Below are 24,338 nucleotides of genomic sequence, written 5' to 3' on the forward strand. Positions count from 1 at the left end.
TGATTCATGAGCCTGGCACCAGTACTCTCCACAGTGCTACTAGCTTGCACAGCTGGAACTTTTTAGTCAGCTGTGTAGAGGAGTAAGCAGCTTCACTTTAGCAAAAAGACAAACCAGTTGTGCCTGTGGCTTATATCTCTTCCCTAATGGGCAGAGATTTATTGAATAATCAGATCCCTGTAATCTTTATAATGTTATATCAAGTTTGAGAGAAGCGCGTTGACATTCACTTGATGTTCTAGAAAATTAATGTTTGAGGTGGAGGTGCTGGTATGCAGCTTTCAGTTTAGGTTCATGTGCATTAACCTTCTATATGAAAACATGTCCCAGAAGGGCACAGTGCAGTAAACAGATTTCCTGGTTGGGCGCTGACAAGTTTTAAACCTGGCAGTGAAACTTTACAGCACTGATCACTATTCATGTTTTGCCAGACATTTTCTAAAGAGAGTCTGTGGATTTAATTGTGTACTGTAGAACTTAGGAGTCATTAGATTTATAAGAAGTGGTAATTTTTTTTTCAAGTGTTTGATTCCAAAATATTCCAATGTGTGTTTGTTTGTAAAATACAAGAGATTTTTGCTCAGTTCTTAATAATGCATCTGGCTCAAACAACTGAGCACTGTTGCAGAAACATAGATTTAAAATAATTAAACTGTTACAGTTAAATCCACAGAAGTTTAACTGCTAATTATGTTTGTTCTTTTACTGAGACAATTTTTGAGCATTTGAATTCAGATAAGCAGAACTAAATGTCTGTTACTGCTAGGTTTTTAGTATCTGCTGACAATCAATCCAGATCCTTTAAAAAAACTGAGAATGTGTTAGCTGTGTTTGGGTTACACTGCAGCATTAACAGTTCTTTCCTTTAAAGAAAGAAAATAATGTAGATCAGAGGTTTATTTGTAAACACTGGAAGATGGTTCCATGTTTACTGAATCAAAAGGGGTCTTTAATGGCACATTTCTCTGCATCAGCATTGTGGGAAGCCAGTTGGGTTTTTGGATTTCACAAGGTGAAGTTAAAAAGCTGGATCAAAAGTGGCATGCTGGATTGTAAAGATCTTAAGAAATTTAACAGCTTAGATCATTTATTAAATGTTCAAAATGACTATAAAACATTAAAGTGTGGATCTCATTACTGATGTCACTTGCCATAACAGTGAAGGTCCAAGGGACTGAATCTTGGTATTTTAAATATATAATGTATTATTAGTGTGGCATTAGTACCTTGAAGCCCAGTGTTCAGCACCATTGTGCTGTGCCACACACAACAATGGTGATGGTCCCTAACCCAAAGAGTTTATGGCAGGAGTTTTTCAAAGGAACCTAAGGGAGTTAGGTGCCCATATCTAATTGACTTTCAATGGCAGTTAGGTGACTAATATTTTTAGATCCCCTGTGAAAATCCCAGACTACTTTCAGGATCTGACTGGAGTCAACAGAAGGGTAAAACATACAGTGCAAGTGAATCTACTATTTGTGTAATACATACCCTCTTTGCCTCCATCACGCTATCAAAAGAAAGAGAGAAAATCGGGTGCAGTGTGGGGGAAGGCCTTTCTTCCCAAAAAAGCCAACAGCGTGGGGGGCTGCTCCACAAAAATAAAACAAACCAGTATAGTGGGGCTGAATAGGAGTACATTTGACTCTTCTCCCTGCAAACTTGGAACAGTTTTGGAGGTTGTGGGGGAAGAACATAAGGGCCATACTGGATCAGACCAATGGTCCATCTAGTCCTGTATCATGTCTTCTGACGGTGGCCAATGCCAGGACAAACCACCTTTGTCTCAAAGATTGGGTTTATCTGGTAAGTCTTGGACCTGACTTGTGATCGCTCCAGTTGGAAGCTGAGAATAGGAGAAGAAACGTCCCCCTCCACAAATAATAGGAGAGAGTGGAGAAGTGACTGTGAGGCTCTGGCCTTGGACCCCAGTGGGTTGGTTACTAGTGTTGTCACAAGCTCCCTGATGATTCTCCTGCTGCTGTTGTAGGAGTGCCAATGGCCTTCTGCTGCACTCCCTCCAGGCAGACTTCTGATCTGGTACTAGGAGATGAGGCCAGAGTCTCTTGTCCTCTCCGCCGCCACCTCCTCCACACAGCAAGAATCCCTCTCTGAGCACATAGGATTTGTCCAGTGCAATGGGATGAAACCTGAGCTGGGACTACCCAGAGGCTCTGCCTTCCATCTTTTCCCCTTGACCAAAGGTCCACAGGGAGGGGAGCACAGTAATCCAGCTGCAGTGGGAGGTGGGAAACTTAGCACTTACGGCTGGAGTTAGTAGGCTGGAGCCTACACTGCACTCATCTACAGCATTACACATGCCTTTTTTGGGAATGTTTTGTAGGGGTTGATTCTCTATTCCCAGCGGAGCCCTAGCTTCCATTTGTGATGGGTTATGCTTGCCCAGCCCTCTCTCCATTCCTGTGAAGGAGGAGGTTGTTTTTCTACCAGTGCCCTAACATTCTCCAGGCTCCCAAGGGAAGGAGTGCTTCAGTCAGATGGCCACTATTTCTCCTCCTTTGGAGGGGGGCAGTTTTCCTCTGTGCTGCACCAGTTCCTTTTTGGGTGCCCATCTCTTTCTTGTCCTCCCAGTTGTCTTAGGGCTGCTGCAGTATCTTCAGGCAGCTGCCACAGCTGACACTGTCTTCTGCAGTAGAAGGAGTCTACCTGGATGAGGCTTCTATCTGTAAACAGGAAAAAAAGCGAGAGAGTCAATCTGGGCTCTTCGTATATTGTAGAGAGAGAAAGAGGGGGATGTGTGTAAGGGTACGGCTACACTAGAGAGCTTACAGTGACACCATTGTAAGCTCTCTAATGTAGCCACTCTAAGCTGAAGGGCGCTCTTAACTATGTCAGCCCCTGCGAGCAGCAGAAGCTGTGTTGGCAGGAGAAGGTCTCCTGCAGACCTAGCGCTGTCCACAGGGCGTTTATGTCGCTGTAACTTATGTGGCTCAGGGCGAGGTGGAAGGGGATTTATTCACATCCCTGGGAGACGTAATTTATGCTGACATAAACTGTAGTGTAGACCATAGGTTGTGTGTGTATTTATAATTCATTTAAAAAACCAAGATTGGCCTTTCACTCATCTTGATTGTCCCTTTTGAAAAGTGATTAGTAAAAGAACACAGGCATACATTCAAGTGACTGACATTGTGGAAACGGTAAAGTTGGGAGGGAAGGTGACCTTGACATCTTTGAGTTCCAGTATCATAAGCATGCTTGTTTTTAAATCTTTCTAGTGTTTTGTGTAAATCTTTTGTGTGTGATCTTATTTATCCTAAAACTACAGTGTGTTTTGATAATATTATAGTCCAAACCTACATCACTATAGGTGAGCCTATTAAATACATTGTTGTTTTTAAAGAGATGAAGTTAACTAGAAATAGCTCTAGTATTTAATATGTAGTGTAAAAAAAATAAATAAATAAAATTATGCAGCTACACTTGACTGGAAGCAGGGAGAAGATTAAATCATAGGGTTTTTAGCCCCTCATTTAAGATTTAAAATAATTTGTTTTCTGCTTCCCTAGCCACACAGTGACACAGTATCTGGCTGAAAATCAGATTACTGTAGGGTTTTCCACCAGGTGCTTTGATCTGAGGTTTTGTTCCACATAAATGTGTTACATAAAAATCTTGGTGTGGTTACCTCTTCAGATTTTTGGAGGAGCAGGATGGGCTGTTTTCAGGTATGATGGCCTGGCAGTAACAGACTTCTAGTTCTACCATTTAACATTTGTTTTACAATTTATAAGTCAGTTTAAAAATATTAAATCTGAGTCGTGATAATTGGATTTTCATGAACACATTTGATAATGTTAATATAAACAATAAAATGTGTATCTCATATTCATCAATTCAGATGAAGAGTTTTACCCACTCTTTGAATGTCAATCAGGCAAGTATAACCAACTAGGAATCCAGAATTTTGTGCTGCAAAATTGATATCCTCAGCTTCTTTCTCAGGCTCCTAGTTCTGTCAGACTTCCAGAAAGGAGGAGAGGAAAAGGGGGATCCCTATATGCACCAGCACTAGAGACTAGTATTGTGAGCTCTTTGTATAGACCGCTGCATGTGGGAGCATCTTCATCCAGAGGGCAGGAAAAAGAATAACATGTGAGCCAGCATGAGCATATTACTAACAGGAAAGATGGATGATTCATTAGGATCTTTCAGCTGCAGATCCAGATGATGCAGTCTTAATCTAGGCTATAGTTGGAGTTGATCACTTACATAGATCAGTGGCTGGAGCTCCAGGAACCTACACTTTTGATGCTCCTGTCATGAGCATTTTCAAACCTTTGTAGAAGAAGGTGCCCGATTCTTCAGGTGTATTTCTCAGATGTTGATGGGATTTTTTCACATTTGAAGGACATGGGTTTTTACGAAACTGGTTTAAACAAGGCTATTCAAAATGCTAATCTAAATCTTTTCTCTTACATTCCTTTTTAATAATAATTCAGAAACCCTCTATCATCTTCTATTTGGAATGCTTCAAATACAAGAGCCCTTGTTCCTAAGCACTTTCAAGCTGTGTTGCTTTTGAAAGGTAAATTTGAAGGGTGAACCTGTTCTCTGAATTGGTATGTACAATAAAATCCTCTCTACCCTTACACAGAAAATCTCAAGGGAGTGTCCTGTCTGCTAGCTGTAGTCCTGTTCTCTTCTCCCTCCAATAGAATCTTAATAAAGGAGAGTTGCAGATCTTTGGGATGGAGTAAGGAATGCGTCCTTTCCAGTGTCTTTTTGATCTCTTGTTCCCATTTTGTGGGGAATAGATCCTTCTTTCATATTTTTTATTCCGCACCATTAGGAACAGCCTTCCTGCATTTTATTGGTTTTCTGGCTGTTCTCAATTCCTGTCTCAACTTTCCTATCTCTAATAAAACAATCAATTAGTATTTTTAAAGTAAGCACAGGGACACAAACTCCACATCCCTGAAGCTTGTCCACAGAATCCTCTTAAATTGCATCTGCCACATATAGAATGTAATCCGACAAGTTGAGTGATATTTTTATGTACCAATATGTACAAATAAATATTGGTATCTTGAGAGAGCGTAGCATAGACCTGTGTGGTCAAATTTTCACTGAAGATGTATCCGAATGCACATTCTTCTTATGTCTTTCCCCACAAAACAAAAACCTGTGGGATTTGGTTAGCCACCATCCTGGAGATCTGAGGTATTATGGAGCAGGTGGAATCTGGTATTCACTTAAACAGAAGGAGTAATACTTCTGAATCTTTGAAAATTTGTCCCTGTGAAATAGGGTAATTGAAACATCTATAATAGTGTAGTATTTACTAAAAAGTTAAATTTATATTACAGCTGGGGGTATATGGATTGCTCCTTTCTTCAAAAAGCAATATAAGGAGGCAGATTTAGAGAGGTAATTTAACTTCTCCTGGGGGCTGCGGGTACTCCATAATACTTGCCATAATCATTTTTGCACATTTAATTCTGAAAATATTTTGCTGCCCATTTGTTAATTAATGCAAGAGCCAGACAATTAGTCATTTGTCCAGTCTTGCAACCATACACTAAGGGTTGGGTTCATTTTATCTTCCTCCATAAAGCTGAAGAAGCTTTTGGATAATAATCATACTAAAATATCCAAATCAGTTATTTGCAAATCAAGTTTGAAAATGGAAACTGAATTTTTGTAGGATTGGACACAGGACCTCATCCTTTCTTAGTCTTATTCTCATATATCAATAGCAGAAATTTCTCGTATTTACTCTAGATGAACTTCATTGCCAGTGTCAGTCACTGGTCCTTCCTTTCGATTGGACGCAGTTACCAGAATCTTCAAAGGTGATATGAGTGCTGACATAGCAGTTTATGATGCTATGTTGTGACTGGATTATGAGAAATAAAAAGCTCAATCTGTTTTTGGTCTGGTGTCCAAAGTCTTGGAAAGTTTTCTGTTCATAGTCAGCTTGACAGAAAGCCATCTCCTTAAACACAAGACAACAGATGAATGAACTGGAAGTGCCCTCCCATATATTTCAGGGGACGGCGTTCGAAGGGGGATACACTTCAGAGAATGCACAGTGTTCAAGAAAACTGTCTATAGCAGGTTTGTTTCAGCTAAGAAATATCAATTGCTTCCCTTTTTTTACAAGATTAATAAAGCTTTTAAAGCTTTTAGGCCAGGATCTGCCTCTGACTATGTGTTAGTACAGTGCCTAGCATACTGGGGCATCTGGGCACTGTTGTAATACAAATGATTTATGATCAAGTTATTGCTAAACTTCACTCCCAGTATGTCACTTCTAGGCACACACTATCATGAAGATAGTTTTAACAGTCCAGGAGAGGCCAGTGTCTAATTAGCTTGGTGGCAGTTAAGGCAAGGATGTTCCCTCATTCTGAGTGTGTGTGTAATGGTGATAATGTGTAGATATATACTGGGAGAGTCAAAGAAAGGAAAGTTTCTCACTAACACTTTTCATTTCGTGGAAATTTCTGTTGGCAGTATGTTCCCTGTAAGTCCTAAACATACAATGGAAGAAGCAGTAGACTTTTAGGTCTCTAATTCCTATTTCTGTTCTAGTCCAAAGTAGCTTTCAGCCTTCTCTTTGGACTGAAGTATACCCAGTAAAGCCCACCCACTAAGGTGGTTTTGACATTAGTTCAGTATGAAAGTGCGCCATTCTTATTATAAGAATAATGCAAAAACAAACAAAGGAAAAAGAGAACAAACCTATTACTGGGGAGAAATTCCTTGTCATAGTGGTATAAAAAAACCTTACTTAGTTCACCACAACATTACTATATTTTTGGAAGGAACTGGCAGATTTGAGGAACAGAAGAGATCATTTCCTAACTGGAGATGGTTTTCATAATTCTGGTCCACCAGTAAAGGCATTACACAATTATTCCTTTTAAGATGGTTTGGTTACGTCAGGAAGTTGGGGAGATGAAAGGTGAGAGCTGGAAGAGGGAGCAGCTGAGGAGGTGTAGAAAGAATTCTGATGTGCTTGATTACCTCTGACACCACTCTGAGTGGGAAAACCTACTAAACTGAATTGGTGGATGAGAACCACTAACAAAAAGTTCCAGGTAAGAAATTACCATTTTTGTATCTCTAAACTTGAGTGTAAATAATGGGTGTTTTTTATATAAAAACAGATTGAATGATGTATTTAATCTAGGTATAAAGCACTGCTCATTTCAGCATGTGAATGTAGGAATTGAAACTGTTTTGAGCTTAATTTAAATTAAAATAACCAGCCTACCTTGAATCTGTGTGACTATTTTTTAATAACTGGTTAATTGGATTGCTTTATTATATTTGCTGGGATGCTAGTTGTTTTCTCTATTAATACACTTAACTTGCATTCTAGCTCCGCCATTCAGAGACAGGCATCGTGTGGTGGGTTGTGACAGTGTCTGTCAATAGTGAAGACAAATAGTGCCAGAGACACTTAACCCAACCAATCTCACCCAGGGTATAGGTCGGTCTTGTTTTCAGACTTCTTCATAAGTCTCTTTTTTCTTTCTTTTTTTTTTTTCTTTCTAAATAGTGGATTGATACTGATTGAAAACTAAACTTTACAAAAGAAGTTTTTTACTTTACATCAGTAATACTAAAAGAAGAAAAGTAGAAACCCAAGGTTGGCATGTGAGGTGTTGAAAGCAGGTTTGCAGCCACTTTGTAAGTTCTGGTTCATAACATTTAAACCTTTGGCAACACCAGGGTTGATGCTGGACATTTTGTATGTAGTATCCTTCTGTTTTATTCTGAAAACGTCCAATATTGCCAAGAATATAAAACGTAAGGTATATAAACAAATATCATGGAGGGCCATACTCTGTGCATTAGGCCTATAAATGTCCCAAACTTCACCCTGTATGGTGTTGAATTTTCATTTTTATCACAAATGGTTTTCTGAACAGCCTGTAGTATGGCACTGTAGTATGGAAACATACTAGTTTCTGAAAAATAAGGATTCTTTCATGGCTTTCTGTGTGTAGTGGCCGTTCATGCACAGGTAATTGAAATACTTGAAAAAACAAAAAGGTCTCTCACATAATTGCATTTGAAATCTTGCAATTTCCACTGTGGGATGTGACTGGCATTGCAAGCTAGCTGTAATATTTTAAATGTTGGTGGAATGGCATTTCTTTCTTTTCAGGGTTTGAGAATCCTTGTAGAACTGAAGGATTTCTATGGAGACAGTGAACAAGGATTGGCACCCCTTAAGCTATATCTAAAGACTGCAACTCCCTCCATGGCAAGCAGTGATCTTCTACTCTCTCCCCTCTTTACTAGTTATTTTAAAGGCTGAAAGTCTTGTTTGACTTCACAGGATTATAGAATATAGAAATATATAATGTGGCCACAGTTGGTAAATCAGGATCTAATGTTTCCTTCCTTTTCAATAAACAAATTGTTGTAAAACAAAATCCTGCACTAATTTACACCTGGGGATGCTCTTTGGTATGCATTCCCACTTTTCCTGATAATACTAGCCTGTGAATTTGGTAGCATGCATTTGTCCCACATGGGCACTGCATCCCATTTTCCCACTGCCTGCTTTCCGGGTGCTTTTTATTTTCAGAAAGAGCCTAAATTATTCCAATTCATAGGAAGAAGAGGCTCTGAAAAAAATACTGCTTCACTGCCCGAAAGGGAGATGGGCACTTGTGACAAATAGATAGCTTTCAGCCTGTTGGAAGCAAACATGAGTGAACTCATGCCATGACCAACTGGAAATACTGCATCAGTCCTTCTAGAAATAGGATACCTATTTTTCTGCACTTTCTTGATTTGCATTACAAACTCCAGCACTGATCAAATATGTTAAGTTACAATTCTTGGTTCATTTAGTTTCTTTCATTTACATACCATAGGATTCCATCTGACTATTAATGTGTAAATTGTGGAGCCTGCAAGAGAACAGGAAATGCCTTGTGTTAAACTACTTGTTCTGTATCAATCTATTTGCCTTTATGGAGAAATAAAGGCGGTAGTGGAGGCAACAAATTATGGAAATTGGTTTCTTTATTTCTATTTACTTTATCTGGTGTAGAGGTGGTGTTCAGAATAGCTCAAAGGGTTTTAGTTTCCAACAGTTATCCACCATATTCTAATCTGAAAGGATTTAAATTCAAAATACACTTGCAGACCTGTTGTATTTGCATTTATGATCCTGTGGCTGCATATCCCATGAAAATGCACTTGTGTTATATTATATAAAATTGTCATTCTAAAATAATTTTATTTTAAGAAAACTGGCTGTCTTATTAATATTCAGTCTTTATTATATTTTGAATCTGCACATACAGAATATAGTAACAATATCTAAGTAAACAACATCAATATTTGTGGTTTTTAGTAAACATGGCTAAAGCAGAGATATCTAAGCCATCAGATAAGAATAGCACCCCAATGTGTCTGTATGGTGAATAATTCACACCCTAAATCAAAAAGAGAATGCTTAAATTGGGAAAGGTCTGTTTACACTCTAATTTTGCAGTTCACAAGTGGAGGTTTTCTGATGATTATCTGACATTCCAGTTGTTGTATTCTCAGTTCCTGTATTCTTAGGGACAATTTCTTTTTTTGTTGGATAATTTCTCAAAAAGTCGGAAATGAAAAAATGGTCTCAAGTTTTAAAACAGGAACAATGAAGATTAAAGTATTGAAAATTTAGAATAAAATATGTTTAAATACGGCCTGTTCAACCAAGGGATCCCCTTTATGTTTCAGATGTATGCACAGATTGTCACTGGCTTCAAATATACTTAGAGTTAAAAAACAAAATGAAACTATGTAAAATATGTTGGTTTGTTATTCGTTCATGAATTAATGGTGGCTGACCCTACTTGTTTACACTTTAAAGGAAGAGGATAAATTGGCTGGAAGCTTATTGGCTGTACCTGTAAACATGAAATAGTTGCACTATTTTAGTAGTGGCATAACTTAAGAAGTTTAGAAAGCACTTTTAACACTGATTTATCAAAAATACATTTAAAATTTGGCTGTTTTTGTATAAGGGCAGAAAATAAATGATCTGTTTCTGTGATTGGCATGACCCTTGTGCTGCTTTTTGTATATTTTTGAGGTATTATAGGAAAAACACTGAACTTCCCAAAGCTATACATATTTTAACAGTTACATGGTAGTATCTGAATACATTTGAGAATATATAGCAAAAGAGAGAGATATTTGGATTGTATTAAACAGTATTAGTTTAGCTTGCCATTTGTGTCCCTCATTACTGATACACAACGGCATTCTTGATAATGGGAATACAAGTGCAACTAGTCCCTGTAGGAGAATATACATTCCCTTCAAAGTATATTTTTTAAAGAAATTTGTTTTGGAACCTGGTTAGGGTGACCAGATAGCAAATCCGAAAAATCGGGACATGGGGGGGTAATAGGCGCTTATATAAGAGAGAGCCCTTTGGGGCTGTCCCTTTAAAATTGGGACATCTGGTAGTCTTTATGATTAAAATTTGAAGTATTATTATTCACTGGTGTCCTCAGACAGTGCTGGTGTTACCAGCTATTTAGCTTTGTGCTAATAAATAATATTGCTTAAATAGTTTTCCCACAAAAATTAAGATAAAATGCATCTGTTGGGTTTCTAGGCAGGATATGCACTGCAGTATTTTAAGTGAAGGATATGCTCACCATTTGGTGTGTCCCAATGCTGACTGACATGTGTAAAGACAGAACAAGGAGCAACGGTCTCAAGTTGGGGGGGGAGGTCTAGGTTGGACATTAGGAAAAAGTTTTTCACTAGGAGGGTGGTGAAGCACTGGAATGGGTTACCTAGGGAGGTGGTGGAATCTCCATCCTTGGAGGTTTTTAAGCTGAGGCTTGACAAAGCCCTGGCTGGGATGATATAGCTGAGGTTAGTCCTGCTTTGAGCAGGGGGTTGGACTAGATGACCTCCTGAGGTCCCTTCCAACTCTAATATTCTATGATTCTATGAAAGTGCTACCCTCTGCAACATTGGTTTTTCACCTGAGTGCTTCTTTAGAAGAGCTCCTTTAATGTTAAAGTAAACATTAGCAAGCTACAGAACTTTTACAGAAGTAATCCATAACACTAAATTCTGCAGAGGGGTGATCGCCTTTTTCCCAATTTTAGAACTTTACCTGCCTCACCGGTCAGGTGTATAATTATTTATTACTCCATTTAAAGTCTTTATCATGGGCAGGATCCATGACATGTTCATATTCTGCTGTACATGGCGTTTAGTTTTATCTGTAAAAGGATTGACACCTAAAAAGAAAAAACGTTGCTGTGCAGCAGGACAAGTCTGCAGCATTATTGCTGCATGCTTCATGTATTCCGTTTGCAAACGCTGCATGCAGCACACATGCTGTGTGCATGCTGCACACTTGTATTTCTATGTGGGTGAGTTTACAAATGCTAAATGGAAACTAATGATGTTGCTAACAAAACAAGGTAAAAACTTGTATGGTAACAATCTTTCTCAACTCAAAGTGGTTGCAAATCAGCTCCTAAATATTGTCACTGAAATTAATATCTAGATGAAGGTTTTTTTTTTCATTCTTATAAATGTTTTTAAAGAAGAAGCATTGTATTAATGCATGCTACTAAAAAGATAAATTTGTCTCTAAATTTGAATGCAGTTCAAAGTGACTGAATCCTCCAATTTCAGCCACTACATTTGCCAAGGAACAAACTGAAAAATGGAACTGGTATCATTCATCTTGTCCAGGAGGTGGAGAAAGGGTGTCTTTTTCTATATAGTTGAAAGTAGAGTTATTTTATTCATAAACTGTATTGACAACTGAATTTCTCTTAACCCCTATCTGTGGTTAAGTTTTTATTTTTAATTTCACTTACAACAGAAAAACATCAGATTAAGTTGCTTGTTTTTTAAAACAATCTTCAGCTTTAATGTCTCTTCATATGGTTCTGATGCTCCCATTTTAATTACAAATATACTGATTCTTTTATGGTTTTCTCACTTTTACCCATACCTGAAAATAAATATGCACTTCGTGGCTAAATAAAAAACTGTTTTTTGCCCCATTTTTAATTCTCTGAGATTTCCTCAGTGGTCCAAACTGGATAGAATACAGATTAATTAATTTAATTTCTACATTACAGAAATAATTCCATCAGGTTTCAATGGCTTATCAGAGACTCCTACCTCTGGATTTAAAACAAAACACCTGATTTCCTCCTTGCAGCAGATATTACCCTCAGTACTTCAGCAATAATATCTGCTGTTTAACGATGGTTATTCCAGCATAGGTTTATTTCCCATTGAAGTTTGTGGTGGTGGTATTTATTGCTTGAGTTTTGGTGTATTCTGCACCATGCAAACAGAAGAAAATAGTTCCTTCTCCAGAGAGCTTACAATTTAATGTAAAACCATAAAGTTCTGGGAGTTATTCTGCAATAAGCTGCAGTCATTGAAAACAGCTACTTGAATTTTAACCTTCTTTCTTTTTGCCTCATTTGCTGACCTATGTCCAGAGAGAGAGATTTGTCCAAAAAAAAAAAAAAAAAAACTGAAAACCTTTAGTAGAAATTATGCTGTTGCTCTTCAAAAATCTTCTGTTTTTTTGCTTAACCCTTAACCCTGCTTTCCTATATCAAGGGCAGTCTGATCTATAGAGTTCCCGGTTTAGTCAGTCAAATCATTTTTGCTAGACTATGTGGTAGCTAGATGGAGGACCCTATTAATGTTCCTGAGGACACTGAGGCATGGCTGTACTAAGAGCTCTGTCCCCTAATTGGTTCTGTATCGCTTTTGACTCTCAGTATTTAAGGGGACCATCTAATAAGCTCATGGGAGATCGGGACATGTAGTCTGATACTGACTTCTTCAGCTTCTGAGATCCTAGTGGCCTTTTATCTTTCCATTCTTGGCATGCTACAAATCAGTTTTGTCCCTATTTTGAATCTACACAATAAATAATCAGATCATAGTGGCTGGTACCAGTTCCATTTTGCCTACAATTCAATTGATTTTGTATTTTATTTCTCCTTTTATAATTGATATCTGGAATCAGCAGCAATTTTCTCATTTATTTTCTCATATTTTTATTCCAGGATTTGCCTCTGAAGCAGGGAGTGTCTGCATTAAAAATGACCTGTAGTTCTCTGCTTCATAGGTTAGAAACTTATTTTAATATTTTGTGGCTAAGCACAGTCCCGTCTTTTCAAAAAATTCTAATAATGAATGGTTTAATTGGCACTGAATGGACTACAAGCATACATTTTGCATTGGGGTTTCCATTGTTTTAGATAAAATGGCTTATGCTCAAATAATTAGTTCGTTGAGGCAATAAAAGCTCTGTTGTTTGCTTGCAGCCTTTTTATGACTTAAAGTTAATTTAAAAATAATGGATTATAGCACAAAAGTTTAAGTACCATTTGGAAACTTCAAAAATAATATTGTATTGCTTAGACCTTGTATTGCTTGAAGCATTTACATTCTAAAACTTACCAAATTCCAAATATTCATTTGGGGGAAAAATCAATTCACAAATCACATTATTCAATGGGACTGCTATAGCCAGCACAGGTGAAAACATGTATCTTGTATTTACTTCTAAATTGTACACCGCAGATGCTTCTTCAGCTCCCTCCTCTTCCTCCATGGGCGGTGCTTGCAGCTCCTTTACCACCTCTTCCAGTCCTACTATTTACTCTACCTCAGTCACCGACAGCAAGGCTATGCAAGTGGAGAGCTGCTCCTCAGCCGTGGGGGTAAGTAACCGAGGGGTAAGTGAAAAGCAGTTAACCAGTAACACAGTCCAGCAGCAACAGTCAATGCCGAAGAGACATACAGTCCTGTACATCTCACCACCACCTGAAGATTTGCTGGATAACAGTCAGATGTCCTGCCAGGATGAAGGGTGTGGATTGGAATCAGAGCAGAGCTGCATTATGTGGATGGAGGATTCCCCCTCCAACTTCAGTAACATGAGCACCAGTTCCTACAATGATAACACTGAGGTGCCACGTAAATCACGCAAACGAAATCCAAAGCAGAGGCCAGGGATCAAACGCCGAGATTGTGAAGGATCCAGCATGGATATATTTGATGCCGACAGTGCCAAAGCTCCTCACTATGTCCTTTCTCAGCTCAGCACGGACAGCAAAGGCAACTCAAAAGCGGGAAATGGGTTGGTATCTACATTTTTTAAAGTTCTATCACCATATGTAACACCAAGCTAATAAAGCATACTCTTGATTTTTCTCAAGTGTTCTACTCAGGTTCTCACATAAACACAGCCTCTCCTGCTGCTTTATATCTTAGCCCATGATAAGCTTCTGCTAGAATTGCTAAGCTTTACCGAGAAGTAAAGCTCAGATTTATTGCAATATAACAAATTCTAGGCTTGCTTAATGATTCAGTCCAATACTAGTGGGATTACCCAAGGCATTTTGCCCGTGGATTGAGATTCCTAAAGGATCCTAAAGGATGTCCATCTGTAAAAACTCTATTTAAAAAGAGACATAAGTACTGAACAGATCTTAGAATTCTTCTGCGCTGTCTTCCCTAAAATTCCTTGTTCTGATTTTTATGTGAGGATCTCAGTCGATACGTTTTATCTACTTCCGTATGTCTGTCTCTTTCTATTTATCAAATAGAGAGAGTGATGCATATAGAAGTTAATTGCTTGTTAAGATTTTTCAGCATTTAAATTAACACGTCTTTCATTTTTTGTTTGATAAAATGTTAAGATTATATGCTGAACCAAATTTTGTTTTTCGTGTGAACTCACTTCTGTATTTGATTTTCAGAAATAAATCTCTAATCCTGTTTCTCTCTGTGCTTCTGGGTTGTGTGCATGTGTGTGTTCATATGTGGGCACGCCTGGGTGGTGTTCTCTCATCTCTCCCACTTCACACTGTTAACTAAGTACATTGCAGTAGTTGCTTAAGAAAGAGAGAAAATGTCCATGAGTTTACAATAGTTTGTTGGGGTTTTTTGTTCTTGGTTTTGTTTTGTTTTTTTATCTGTGGCTTCTTTAGTTCTTCTTTTTATACTGCAATCAAGTGGGTAGATTTATTTTTTACTTTTATGTATGTGCTTGCAATGTGTTCTAATGTTCACCACACCAGTGGTGAACATTAAAATATGACTAACGGGAAAGATGAGCTTTTCATATTCCTAAGGGAAACAGCCTTTAGTCTGTATTCCCAGGGTCATTGCAGTTCCATACTTAAAATGTTGCTTTGAGAAAGTGATTCTAAGAAACTCTCCAGAGTGTTCTCCTGCTTCATGGTAGATATCTCATTTGGTAAGATGAGAACCAGGCCAAACAAAGGATATACAGTTAACATTACCACCCTGTCTTTTCCTCTGCAAAAAAAGTATTTACTCAACGTAACAATTTTTTGTCAGTTTACCACAAGTGGTCTAGATGTGTCAGTGAAATAGTCCAACATCCTGGTGATAAGTTCATCAGGATAAACTTATAATACAGTAAAATATTAAGTATTTAAAATGTTCTTTGTAGCTTCTCAAATTAATAAATTAGTTGTTTGGAAAGATAGGAAACAAGGTTGCACCAAGCTTACAGGAAGGAAAGCAATGATCCGTTACCATGGAAAGAACTTTCTTCCTGTAGACAAGAACTGCGTGTGCATAGAAGTTTTCTCCTAACAGGGAGAACAGGCTTAGTAAGCTACAGATTAATATGTCTGTCCTCTAACGTTAATAATGAAGAAACTAGCAAAACTATAATGTTCATTACTACCATAACAGGAGCTAAACAGCATGCATTGATAAAAGAAAGGTTATGTTTATACAACCATAAACTTTTAGAACAGTGGGGACAAGGTTGATTATAGTAGTATGCATTATACAATATATCTAGATTGTAAGAAAAACTTTAATAATGTTCTAGGTAGCAGGTTCTAGTTAAAAGTAGGTGCTTTAGTATCAGAATTGGATAGAATATGGAAATGGGGAGAGGGAGGATTTACATGTAGAGTACAGAGATGTGGCACTACAAATGCAGATTGTATAAGTGACTGTTGATTTTTGGGGGTTTTTTTTTGGTTTTGTTTTCTTTTTTTTTTTTCGCTTTTCTGCCTAGTGGAGCTCAGCCAAGCTTAGCTGACTCACATTTTGGCTTCAGGAGAGAGGGAGGGTGATGACACTTGCTATATACACTAATTCATGGAACGAAAATACTATCTTCCTTAGAAGAGACTTCTAGTCTTCTGTCAGAGCTGGAAAAAAAACAAAACACTTCCATAGAAACTGTGAAGAGCGTTTATGAAAGCCTTTTAAAAAGGATTAAAATGATGATTTTCCAGGGCAAAGAGGAGGATTCCTGTTCCTGCATTTTAATCATGCCTGGTCTTTGTCTAACTATTAGTCTCAAGTCTTCATTTGGACCAGCTGTGGTTCATATGGCACACGTTTTAAATTATTAAGACAATGAAGAAAAATAAAACAAAAATAGATTGTTGAAATATTGAGTGGGCATCATGGAATGTGTTCTAATAAAAGCATTTGGCTTTGGCAGTTCGTTAGAATGACCCTACCAGCCTTGGTTCGGAATGATTTGTTTGATTCGGATGACTGCTAAGCTAATTAATAAGAATATGTAAAATATTGCTGTTGCTGTTTGCACAGGCATGGAAAATGGAATGCCACTGATTCTGGGAGTAAAAGGTAACTGAATTTAGAAGGACAGTAGAAATATCAGCTCTTCATTATAGTTGGGAACGGGGATGAATGAGAGGGATTCCAGTGAAATATTTAAAATTCCTTTCAAATATTTCTAATTAGATTGAAAATAACCATAATTTCAAGAAACTCTGAAAGGGAAAACAATCCAAATAATTGGCAATCCGCACCTCTTCAAAAAAATAACTCTGTATAGGTGGAGTATTTTACCAAGCAAGGTGTAACTCAGGATTCAAATGTAGAATAATGAAAGAAAATGCATAGATATATCTGGGGAGGCCAAAGTATTAAATGTGTATATACGTTAATGGGTCACATGTCTGTCTGTTGTTCCCATCAAAATTCCTATGATCTTAGTCTCCTTCATTAATCTGTTTAGCTGGAATTCTGAGTGTGAGATCAAAATGTGTAAGCCATATCGTGTTTCTGCATTGAGAATTCTCTTGTGATATTACAGATAATTAGGTGAGCTGTAAAGGCAAAGAAATGTGAAGCCCAATCTCAGAGCTTTGAACAATATGACACTGCTTTCATAATAATTAGATTCCTTTTCTAATTCCCATGTTTAATGACATGATTTAAAATTCTGGATATCATGAAAAGCAAAGGAAATTTACGGACTCAAAATTTAACATATTACTTATAACTGCTAGTATACTGGAATAATTTCCTGACAGAAAACATTGAGAAAACTGGTTATCTAAAAACCTTGAATTTGGTTAGTATTTTTGGTTACCTAGGACAGTAGTGTAAAGCATACTGCTCTCAACGTTTGTTTACTTAGTAATTCATTGGACTTGTGTACACTGTCCCAACTGGAGGAGGGTTTCTTTAGAATTAAAAAAAAAAAAAACTGGGTGAAAATAAAATTGAAGAGTTTTGTAACAGCCTGTTTGGCTACACTGCATCTGAGTAATGAGTATTTCTTGCCATAAAATGGTACTATTGCAATTTTTATGCTTTTGTAACCTGTAAGTTCTACATCTTTTCTTTTATTTAAATTTAAAACAAGCATACAAAAGAGGTCTGATGAAGCACTTCGGGATTCTTTGCTCAGATTGAATAAATAACAGGCTCATAGGACAGTTTGAGTCCTGAGAGGTTAGCTTTAGGAACACAAATTAAGTTTCTGCAACTCTTGACAAATCATCCATTAGATCACCAGCCAGATTATTCCTACTTGTTGCCAGTGTTCAAAGATCTTGCAAAGTTTGGTATAGGTGACAGCATAATGGATGAAACCTTGTGGAAAACCAGATGTAGCAGTATTAAAGGAAAAATTTGCACCCTCGTCTACATCAGTGGAGCGTTGTCTTGTAGCAAAACTATTGTGGCTCAGTTATATAGAGGATGGGCAAGGAATTGGAGGAACGTGAAGTTATGCATGTCCTGTAGGCAATGGAGCTCTGCTCTGTGCTACTGTACAGTGGGCATTTCAGAATGGGTGATACTTTGCAGATCCACCATTGTGTAAATCCATGGGCCATTCTCTTTTCTAATCGGAGTGCAAAGAGCCACTCCAGACTTAAGGCCAGGAAAACAGGAAGTAGGTCTACCATTAGTAAATGGCCTTGAAGAAAAAGAGGTTTCCTTCCTCCCCAGCCAAATTGCTAAGAAGGTGCTTTGGAACAGTGTTCCTTATGGAGCCCACGCCTTTCTCTTATTTCAGGATATCCACACACTCAGCAAGGCAACACTGTCTAATTGACATTTAGAAGGTTTTCTTCACAGCCATAAACGTTAAAACTAATTTTTGATAAAGTTAAAGCTTAAATTCTGCATAAACTGATTAAGCCACCTCCCATCTACCCCAGTTGCCAGGAAAATATTTCTGTTCACTATTGGTAAATGGGTTTATTAGACTTTGGTTCATGATATTATACAAACCTCCACTGTATAAGGTCAGTGAGACATTCATTCTCTCTTGATCCTTTAAAATGGGCAAAAAAATTAATTGTGAAATGTTAGACTTTGGAGGGATTCTTCATTCAGGTTTTAATTATGGAACTGGTCACAAGATACTGTACATTTAAAGACCATACACCTGGGAAGAGACGATCTTGTTGCATGCACTGCATTTGCTTTAAAGTCAGTGTAAATATGGCAAATCTGCTTAAGCCAAATACTTTTAAAACAGCTTTTTCATATAGATTTCTCAATCTGATCTGACAGAAATTACCAAATAGTAGCTGTAAACTTGCATGGTCATGGAAATTCAGGAGGAGACAGGCATGAGGCTGTTTTTCTATCTAAGAAGAAATGTATATCATTTAACTGTAATTCTGTTCAGGATATGCATATTTATAATATGACCTAAAAACATTTTCTGATTATACAAAGGATAGGCTATCTGCCTTCCTCCTATTATTAACTTATTCTAGTAATGCTAATTGATTTCTCCTTCCTTTGCTATTTATGTGAAAAACAGTTCCTATTTGCATTGGATGGAGGAGACAGGGAAGCACCATTCCGCCTCACTTTCCAGGGTTCCTTCTCTGTCAGTGAGACAAGTCTAGTTAAACATTTGCTATTACTTACACATTTTCACCTACCAATTTATTTTTTAATCTATGGCCCTCCTTTACCTTGATTTGCTTTTAAAGGGGAACTTTTTTTAACATGTTCTCAATGGTGTGCTTTGACTTCTCAGAGCATCAGAAAGCCAGAAAGGAGCCGGAGGGAAGAAGAGCCCGATGTTGTGTGGTCAGTATCCTACAAAAAGTGAAGGCAAGGAGCTGAAGATAGTGGTACAGCCGGAGACCCAGCACAGAGCTCGGTACTTGACTGAGGGCAGCCGAGGCTCAGTGAAAGACAGGACACAACAAGGTTTTCCGACTGTAAAGGTAGTCTGTTTATAGTAGTCCATGACAATGCTGTGGGAAAAAGGGCTGATGTCATCTTTGGATGTATATATGGGAGTAGGGAGAAAGAGCAGGGAAGTGAATTTACCTCTGTGTGATTCATAGGAATACAGCATCCAGTTCTGGTATCCACATTTTAAAAAAAGACTTGACAAAATTGGTGAGGGTGCAGAGAAGAGGCACAAAAATGAATTGAGCAGTGGAGAAAATGCCTGGCAGTGCAAGCATGTCTACACTGCAGCTGGGAGCAAGCTTTGTGCCAGTGGAGCTCAGGCTAGTACACTAAATATAGCTGTGTGGAGGATACTCGATCTAGCAACCTGAGCTCAAGCCAAGGTTATTGGGTGGGCTAGAGCTTGGGTGGCTAGCCTGACTCTCTGCTGGAGCCCAATGTCCACGCAGCTATTTTTAGCAGGTAGCATGCTGAGGCTGGGAGACTCACTCCCAGTTGCTTTGTAGATATGTCCTGAGAGACTTAAGGAGCACAATCTATTTAATTGATCAAAAAGAAGATTTAGAGCTGACTTGATTACAGTATACAAGTACCTTCATGGGAAGAAAATAGTGGATACTAAAGGGCTCTTTAATCTAGCTGAGAAAAGCAGAACAAGAATTAATGGCTTGAAGTTAAAACCAGAAACATTCAAATTAGAAATAAGGCTCAATTTTTTAACAGAGGAAGGTGATTAACCATTGAAATAAACTACCCAGAGAAGTGGTGGATTCTCCATCTCTTGAAATCTTCAATTCTTCTTCAAGTGCTTATTCATGTGCATTCCATGCTAGGTGTGTGCACACTCACATGCATAGCTGTCGGAGATATTTTTCCCTTAATGGTATCCGTAGGGCTTGCTCTGGCGCCCCCTGGAGTGCTGCGCTTATGCCATGGTATACGAAGCGTTGCTGGCCCTATGTCCCCTCAGTTCCTTCTTTCCACTAGTCACGGTTGTTGGAATGACTCTTCTCTTGTGTCTGAAAGTACTTGGTGATCTTCTGTTGTAGCTGGTTGTATATAGTTCTTAAAGATTAGTTATACTTAGAATAGTTGTCCCTCTTTGGGACGTCTGCCCAGCGGTGGGGCATGCCCCGATCCCCGGGCTTTAAATTGTGTACCACATGCCATAAGCCCTTCTCTCTCAGCAACCCACACGACTGGTGTTTGAAATGTCAGGAGGGGAGACATGTGAGGGACAAATGTAAAATCTGTGAGGACTTCAGACCGTAGACACAAAAAGACAGAGACATTTGTTTGAAAGGCCTACTAATGGAGGCAACACTGAAACCTGCTCGGAACCTGCTCACTTGGTTTCGGCACCGACGGTCACCGTCACCGTGGTGCTGATCACCACCACGGTGCTGTTCGTCAACATTGCAGCAGTCACTAACTGGGCACCAGTTTCTGGTACTGCATAGCCTGCGTTGTCATCAAACACCACCACCCAGATGCCACTCTGCTCCAACATGGCACTGCTCCGGGGAATCTTACCAGAGGTCACCCTCCCCTCAGCACTGCTCCCTGGTGCTCCAGTGCAGCCACCAGGAGGAACCTTGTTCAGCACCTCCATAATCCCCAAGAGGAGAGAGGTTCTCTTTGGACTCAGAAGGGGAGCCCAGTAGTTGGCCCAGGGGACAAAAGTCAACAACTTTGCTGGCACTGAGTGGAGGACCATTGATGGGAGCATAGCCTCAAGGCCAGTGGTTGACCCAGTGACCATACTGGAACCTGTGGGGGATCCCAATGGCCCCTGGCCTTTATTCTTTTCAGTCCTTGGTGACTGCATCAGGGAAGCAGTCAAGGGCATTGACTGACCCAGTATGGAATACGAACTCAAGCTCCGTCTCTGTCACCGAGCTTCCAGACTCATAAAGGGAAATCCCCCAGAGGAAGGGGAGCCCATACCCCCCCCCCCCCACCAGCAGTACCATCATCATCCTCAGAGGAGGCTGTCATGGGTCCCAACCTGCCATTGCCATCAGATGATTTTAGAGCCCACCAGGAGCTCCTCAAAAGGGTGGCGTCCAACTTGGTTCTGGAAGCAGAGGAACTAGCTGAGCCCATGGATGGTCTTTTCAACATCCTGGCGGATGTGGCCCTGACTAGACTCGCTCTGCTGGTCTACAAGGGGGTACTAAAGGTGGTCAAAGCCTTTTGGCAGATGCCCTCCTCTTTGCTGCCCATCTCCAAGAGAGTAGAGAAAAAGTATTATGTCCTGGCTAAGGGATATGAGTATCTGTTCTCCTACCCCCTGCCAGGATCTTTAGTAGTGGTTGCAGGCAATGAATGGGACAGACAGGGGCAGGCAACTTCAACACCCAAGAATAAGAAGGCCAAGAAACGTTATTTATGTGGGAGAAAAGTTTACTCCATGGCCAGATTCCAATTAAGAATTTCCAACCAGCAAATATTGCTGGGGAGATATAACTATATAATATTTGGGACTCAGTGGCAAAATTTAAGGACTCCCTGCCACAGGACATGAAGCAGGAGTTCTCATCTATCCTGGAGGGGGGCAAGACAGTGACCAGAGCCTCCCTCTAGATGGCAATGGACTGGCCGATTCTGCAGCAAGGTCAGTGGCTTTGTAGGTGTCATTGCTCATAGCTACAATAATCTGGGCTGTCACAACAAGTGCAGTAGTCTATTCAGGACCTGCCATTCAAGGGAAACACGCTATTCTCAGAACAAACTGATAATAGACTGCATGGCTTAAAAGACTCTAGGAATAAGCTGCGTTCCCTCAGCCTGTACATCCCACACAGCTCCAGAAGGCAATTCTGGCCTCATTAGCCTCGTTCGTACTTCAGCCAGCCACATCAGGGATCCTATAGGAGGATGAATCAGAACAAAGGGTTTAAACACTGTCGCCCTGCTTCCTCCTCCCCGGCTGCCCAGCGGGCCTTGTGCAACACCAGAGGGGCTCATGGCAGTCTCACCCCTGATCCACCCCCCATTTATTTCTGAACAGTTTATCCCCTTTCTTCCGGGCTTAGACTCAGATCACATCAAATCACTGGGTCCTCCGTACCATCGCGGAGCTATACCCTGCAATTCGCTTTGGTCCCTCTGTCCCTCCCTCCCTCTCTGTCCCTCTTCAGGGACCACTCTTGTGAGCAACTCCTTGTGCAGGAAGTGAGAGTCTTCCTGCGGGGAGGAGCAATAGAGGACATTCCTCTAGATGAAAGAGGGGGAAAGGGTTTTACTCTTATTTTCTCATATCAAAATCCAAGGGGGGCCTCAGACCCATCCTGGACCTGCATTGCCTCAACAGATACCTCAAGAAAATGAAGTTTCACATGGTCTCCCTAGCTGCTATCATTCCATCGCTGGATCCAGGGGACTGGTATGCTGCCCTCTCACATCTCAATCTTCCAAAGCCACAGGAGATTCCTGTACTTCATGGTAAGCGGTGGCCACTCTCAATTTACAGCTCTACCCTTTGGCCTTTCTTCTGCCCTGAGAGTCTTCACAAAATGTATGGCAGTAGTGGCCGCGAACCTAAGAAGCCGTGGGGTTCAAATTTAATCTTATCTGAACGACTGGCTCATCAAAGGCAGGTCGAGGGCTCAGGTCCAGCAAGCCTCAGTTTAGTAAGATCTACCTGCCAGAGTCTAGGTTACTAGTGAACGAGCAAAAGTCAACTCTGTCTCTAGTTCAACACATAGAGTTCATAGGGGCCATTCCTGACTCTACACAAGCCAGAGCTTTCCTCCCAGAGTCCAGATTCCAGGCGATGTTAGGCCTGATTATGGACATTCAGTCCCACCCTGTCATGACTTCCCATTTGTACCTCAGACTGTTGGGCCACATGGCAGCGTGCACATATGTAGTTCAAAATACTCATCTTCGGCTGCATCCCCTGCAGGCTTGGTTAGCTTCAGTCTTCAGGCCCAACAGACACAAGGTCGTGTGGTCACAGTTCCACAGTCGGTCCAATCATCCCTCATGTGGTGGACAAATCCCTGTTTTGAACTGGAAGGGGTCCCATTTGCAGGGTTCTTCCCCACAGTGACACTAGTGTCTGATGCCTCAGAGCTGGGATGGGGGACACACTTCCATGACCTCCGCATGCAAATTTTTGGTCACAAGAGGATCGTATGGTACTCTCCATATAAACGTCAGGGAGCTCAGAGTGATCCAGCTAGCATGCCAGGCGTTACTTCCCTATCTGGAGGGCAAGGTAGTTCGGATTCTAGACAACACCACCGCGATTTACTACATAAACAGACCAAGTGGAGCCCGATCATCACCCCTATGTCAGTAAGCCACTTGTCTATGGAACTTCTGCATTCAGAACACCATCTGTGTCACAGCATCACATCTCCTAGGTGCCAGGAACAAGTTGGTAGATCATCGCCGCTGCTCTTTCTCATCTCTCCATGAGTGGTTTCTTCATCCAGAGGTAGCAAGCATGATCTTCCAGATATGGGGGACTCCCCAAGTGGACCTATTCGCATCTAGGCAGAACAGGAAATGCCACCTGTTCTGCTCCATCCCAGGAGTCGCCAGAGGCTCCCTGTCGGACGCCTTCCTGCTCCCATGGGAAGGTGGGCTGATGTACACCTTCCCTCCAATACCACAGAATCTTGTTGAAGATCAGGCAGGACAGGGCAAAGATGATCTTCATCACCCCAGCCTGGCCGAGACAGCACTGGTTTGGTATGTTGCTGGAGCTCTCAACAATGATCCCACTGGAACTACCTCTGTGACCAGACCTGGTCTCTCAGGAACATGGCCACCTACTACATCCCAACTTGTCATCCTTTCACCTGACAGCATGGATGTTGCATGGTTGAATGCGGAAGAACAAGCTTTCTCTGCAC

The 24,338-nt window shown here is 40.1% G+C and overlaps 1 protein-coding gene across 3 annotated transcripts in view; it reads left to right on the forward strand.

The window, feature by feature from the left end:
- The window catches only part of NFAT5 (nuclear factor of activated T cells 5), a 110,156-nt gene that overhangs the window by 39,077 nt on the left and 46,741 nt on the right, over nucleotides 1-24,338 (forward strand). The window contains exons 2-4 of one of the 3 annotated variants that reach the window (XM_067536715.1): nucleotides 13,056-13,117; nucleotides 13,576-14,134; nucleotides 19,307-19,499. In XM_067536715.1, the coding sequence (XP_067392816.1) occupies nucleotides 13,605-14,134; nucleotides 19,307-19,499 (723 nt within the window). In that variant the 5' untranslated portion in view covers nucleotides 13,056-13,117; nucleotides 13,576-13,604. Of the gene's footprint in view, nucleotides 1-12,914; nucleotides 13,118-13,575; nucleotides 14,135-19,306; nucleotides 19,500-24,338 lie in introns of those variants that run through there. The other 2 variants (XM_067536716.1, XM_067536714.1) reach the window with 2 other exon arrangements.

This window comes from Emydura macquarii, unplaced genomic scaffold, assembly GCF_026122565.2.
Source record: "Emydura macquarii macquarii isolate MOO-44397 ecotype Brisbane River unplaced genomic scaffold, CSIRO-AGI_Emac_v2 contig_3647, whole genome shotgun sequence".
Taxonomy (NCBI): Eukaryota; Metazoa; Chordata; order Testudines; family Chelidae; genus Emydura; species Emydura macquarii.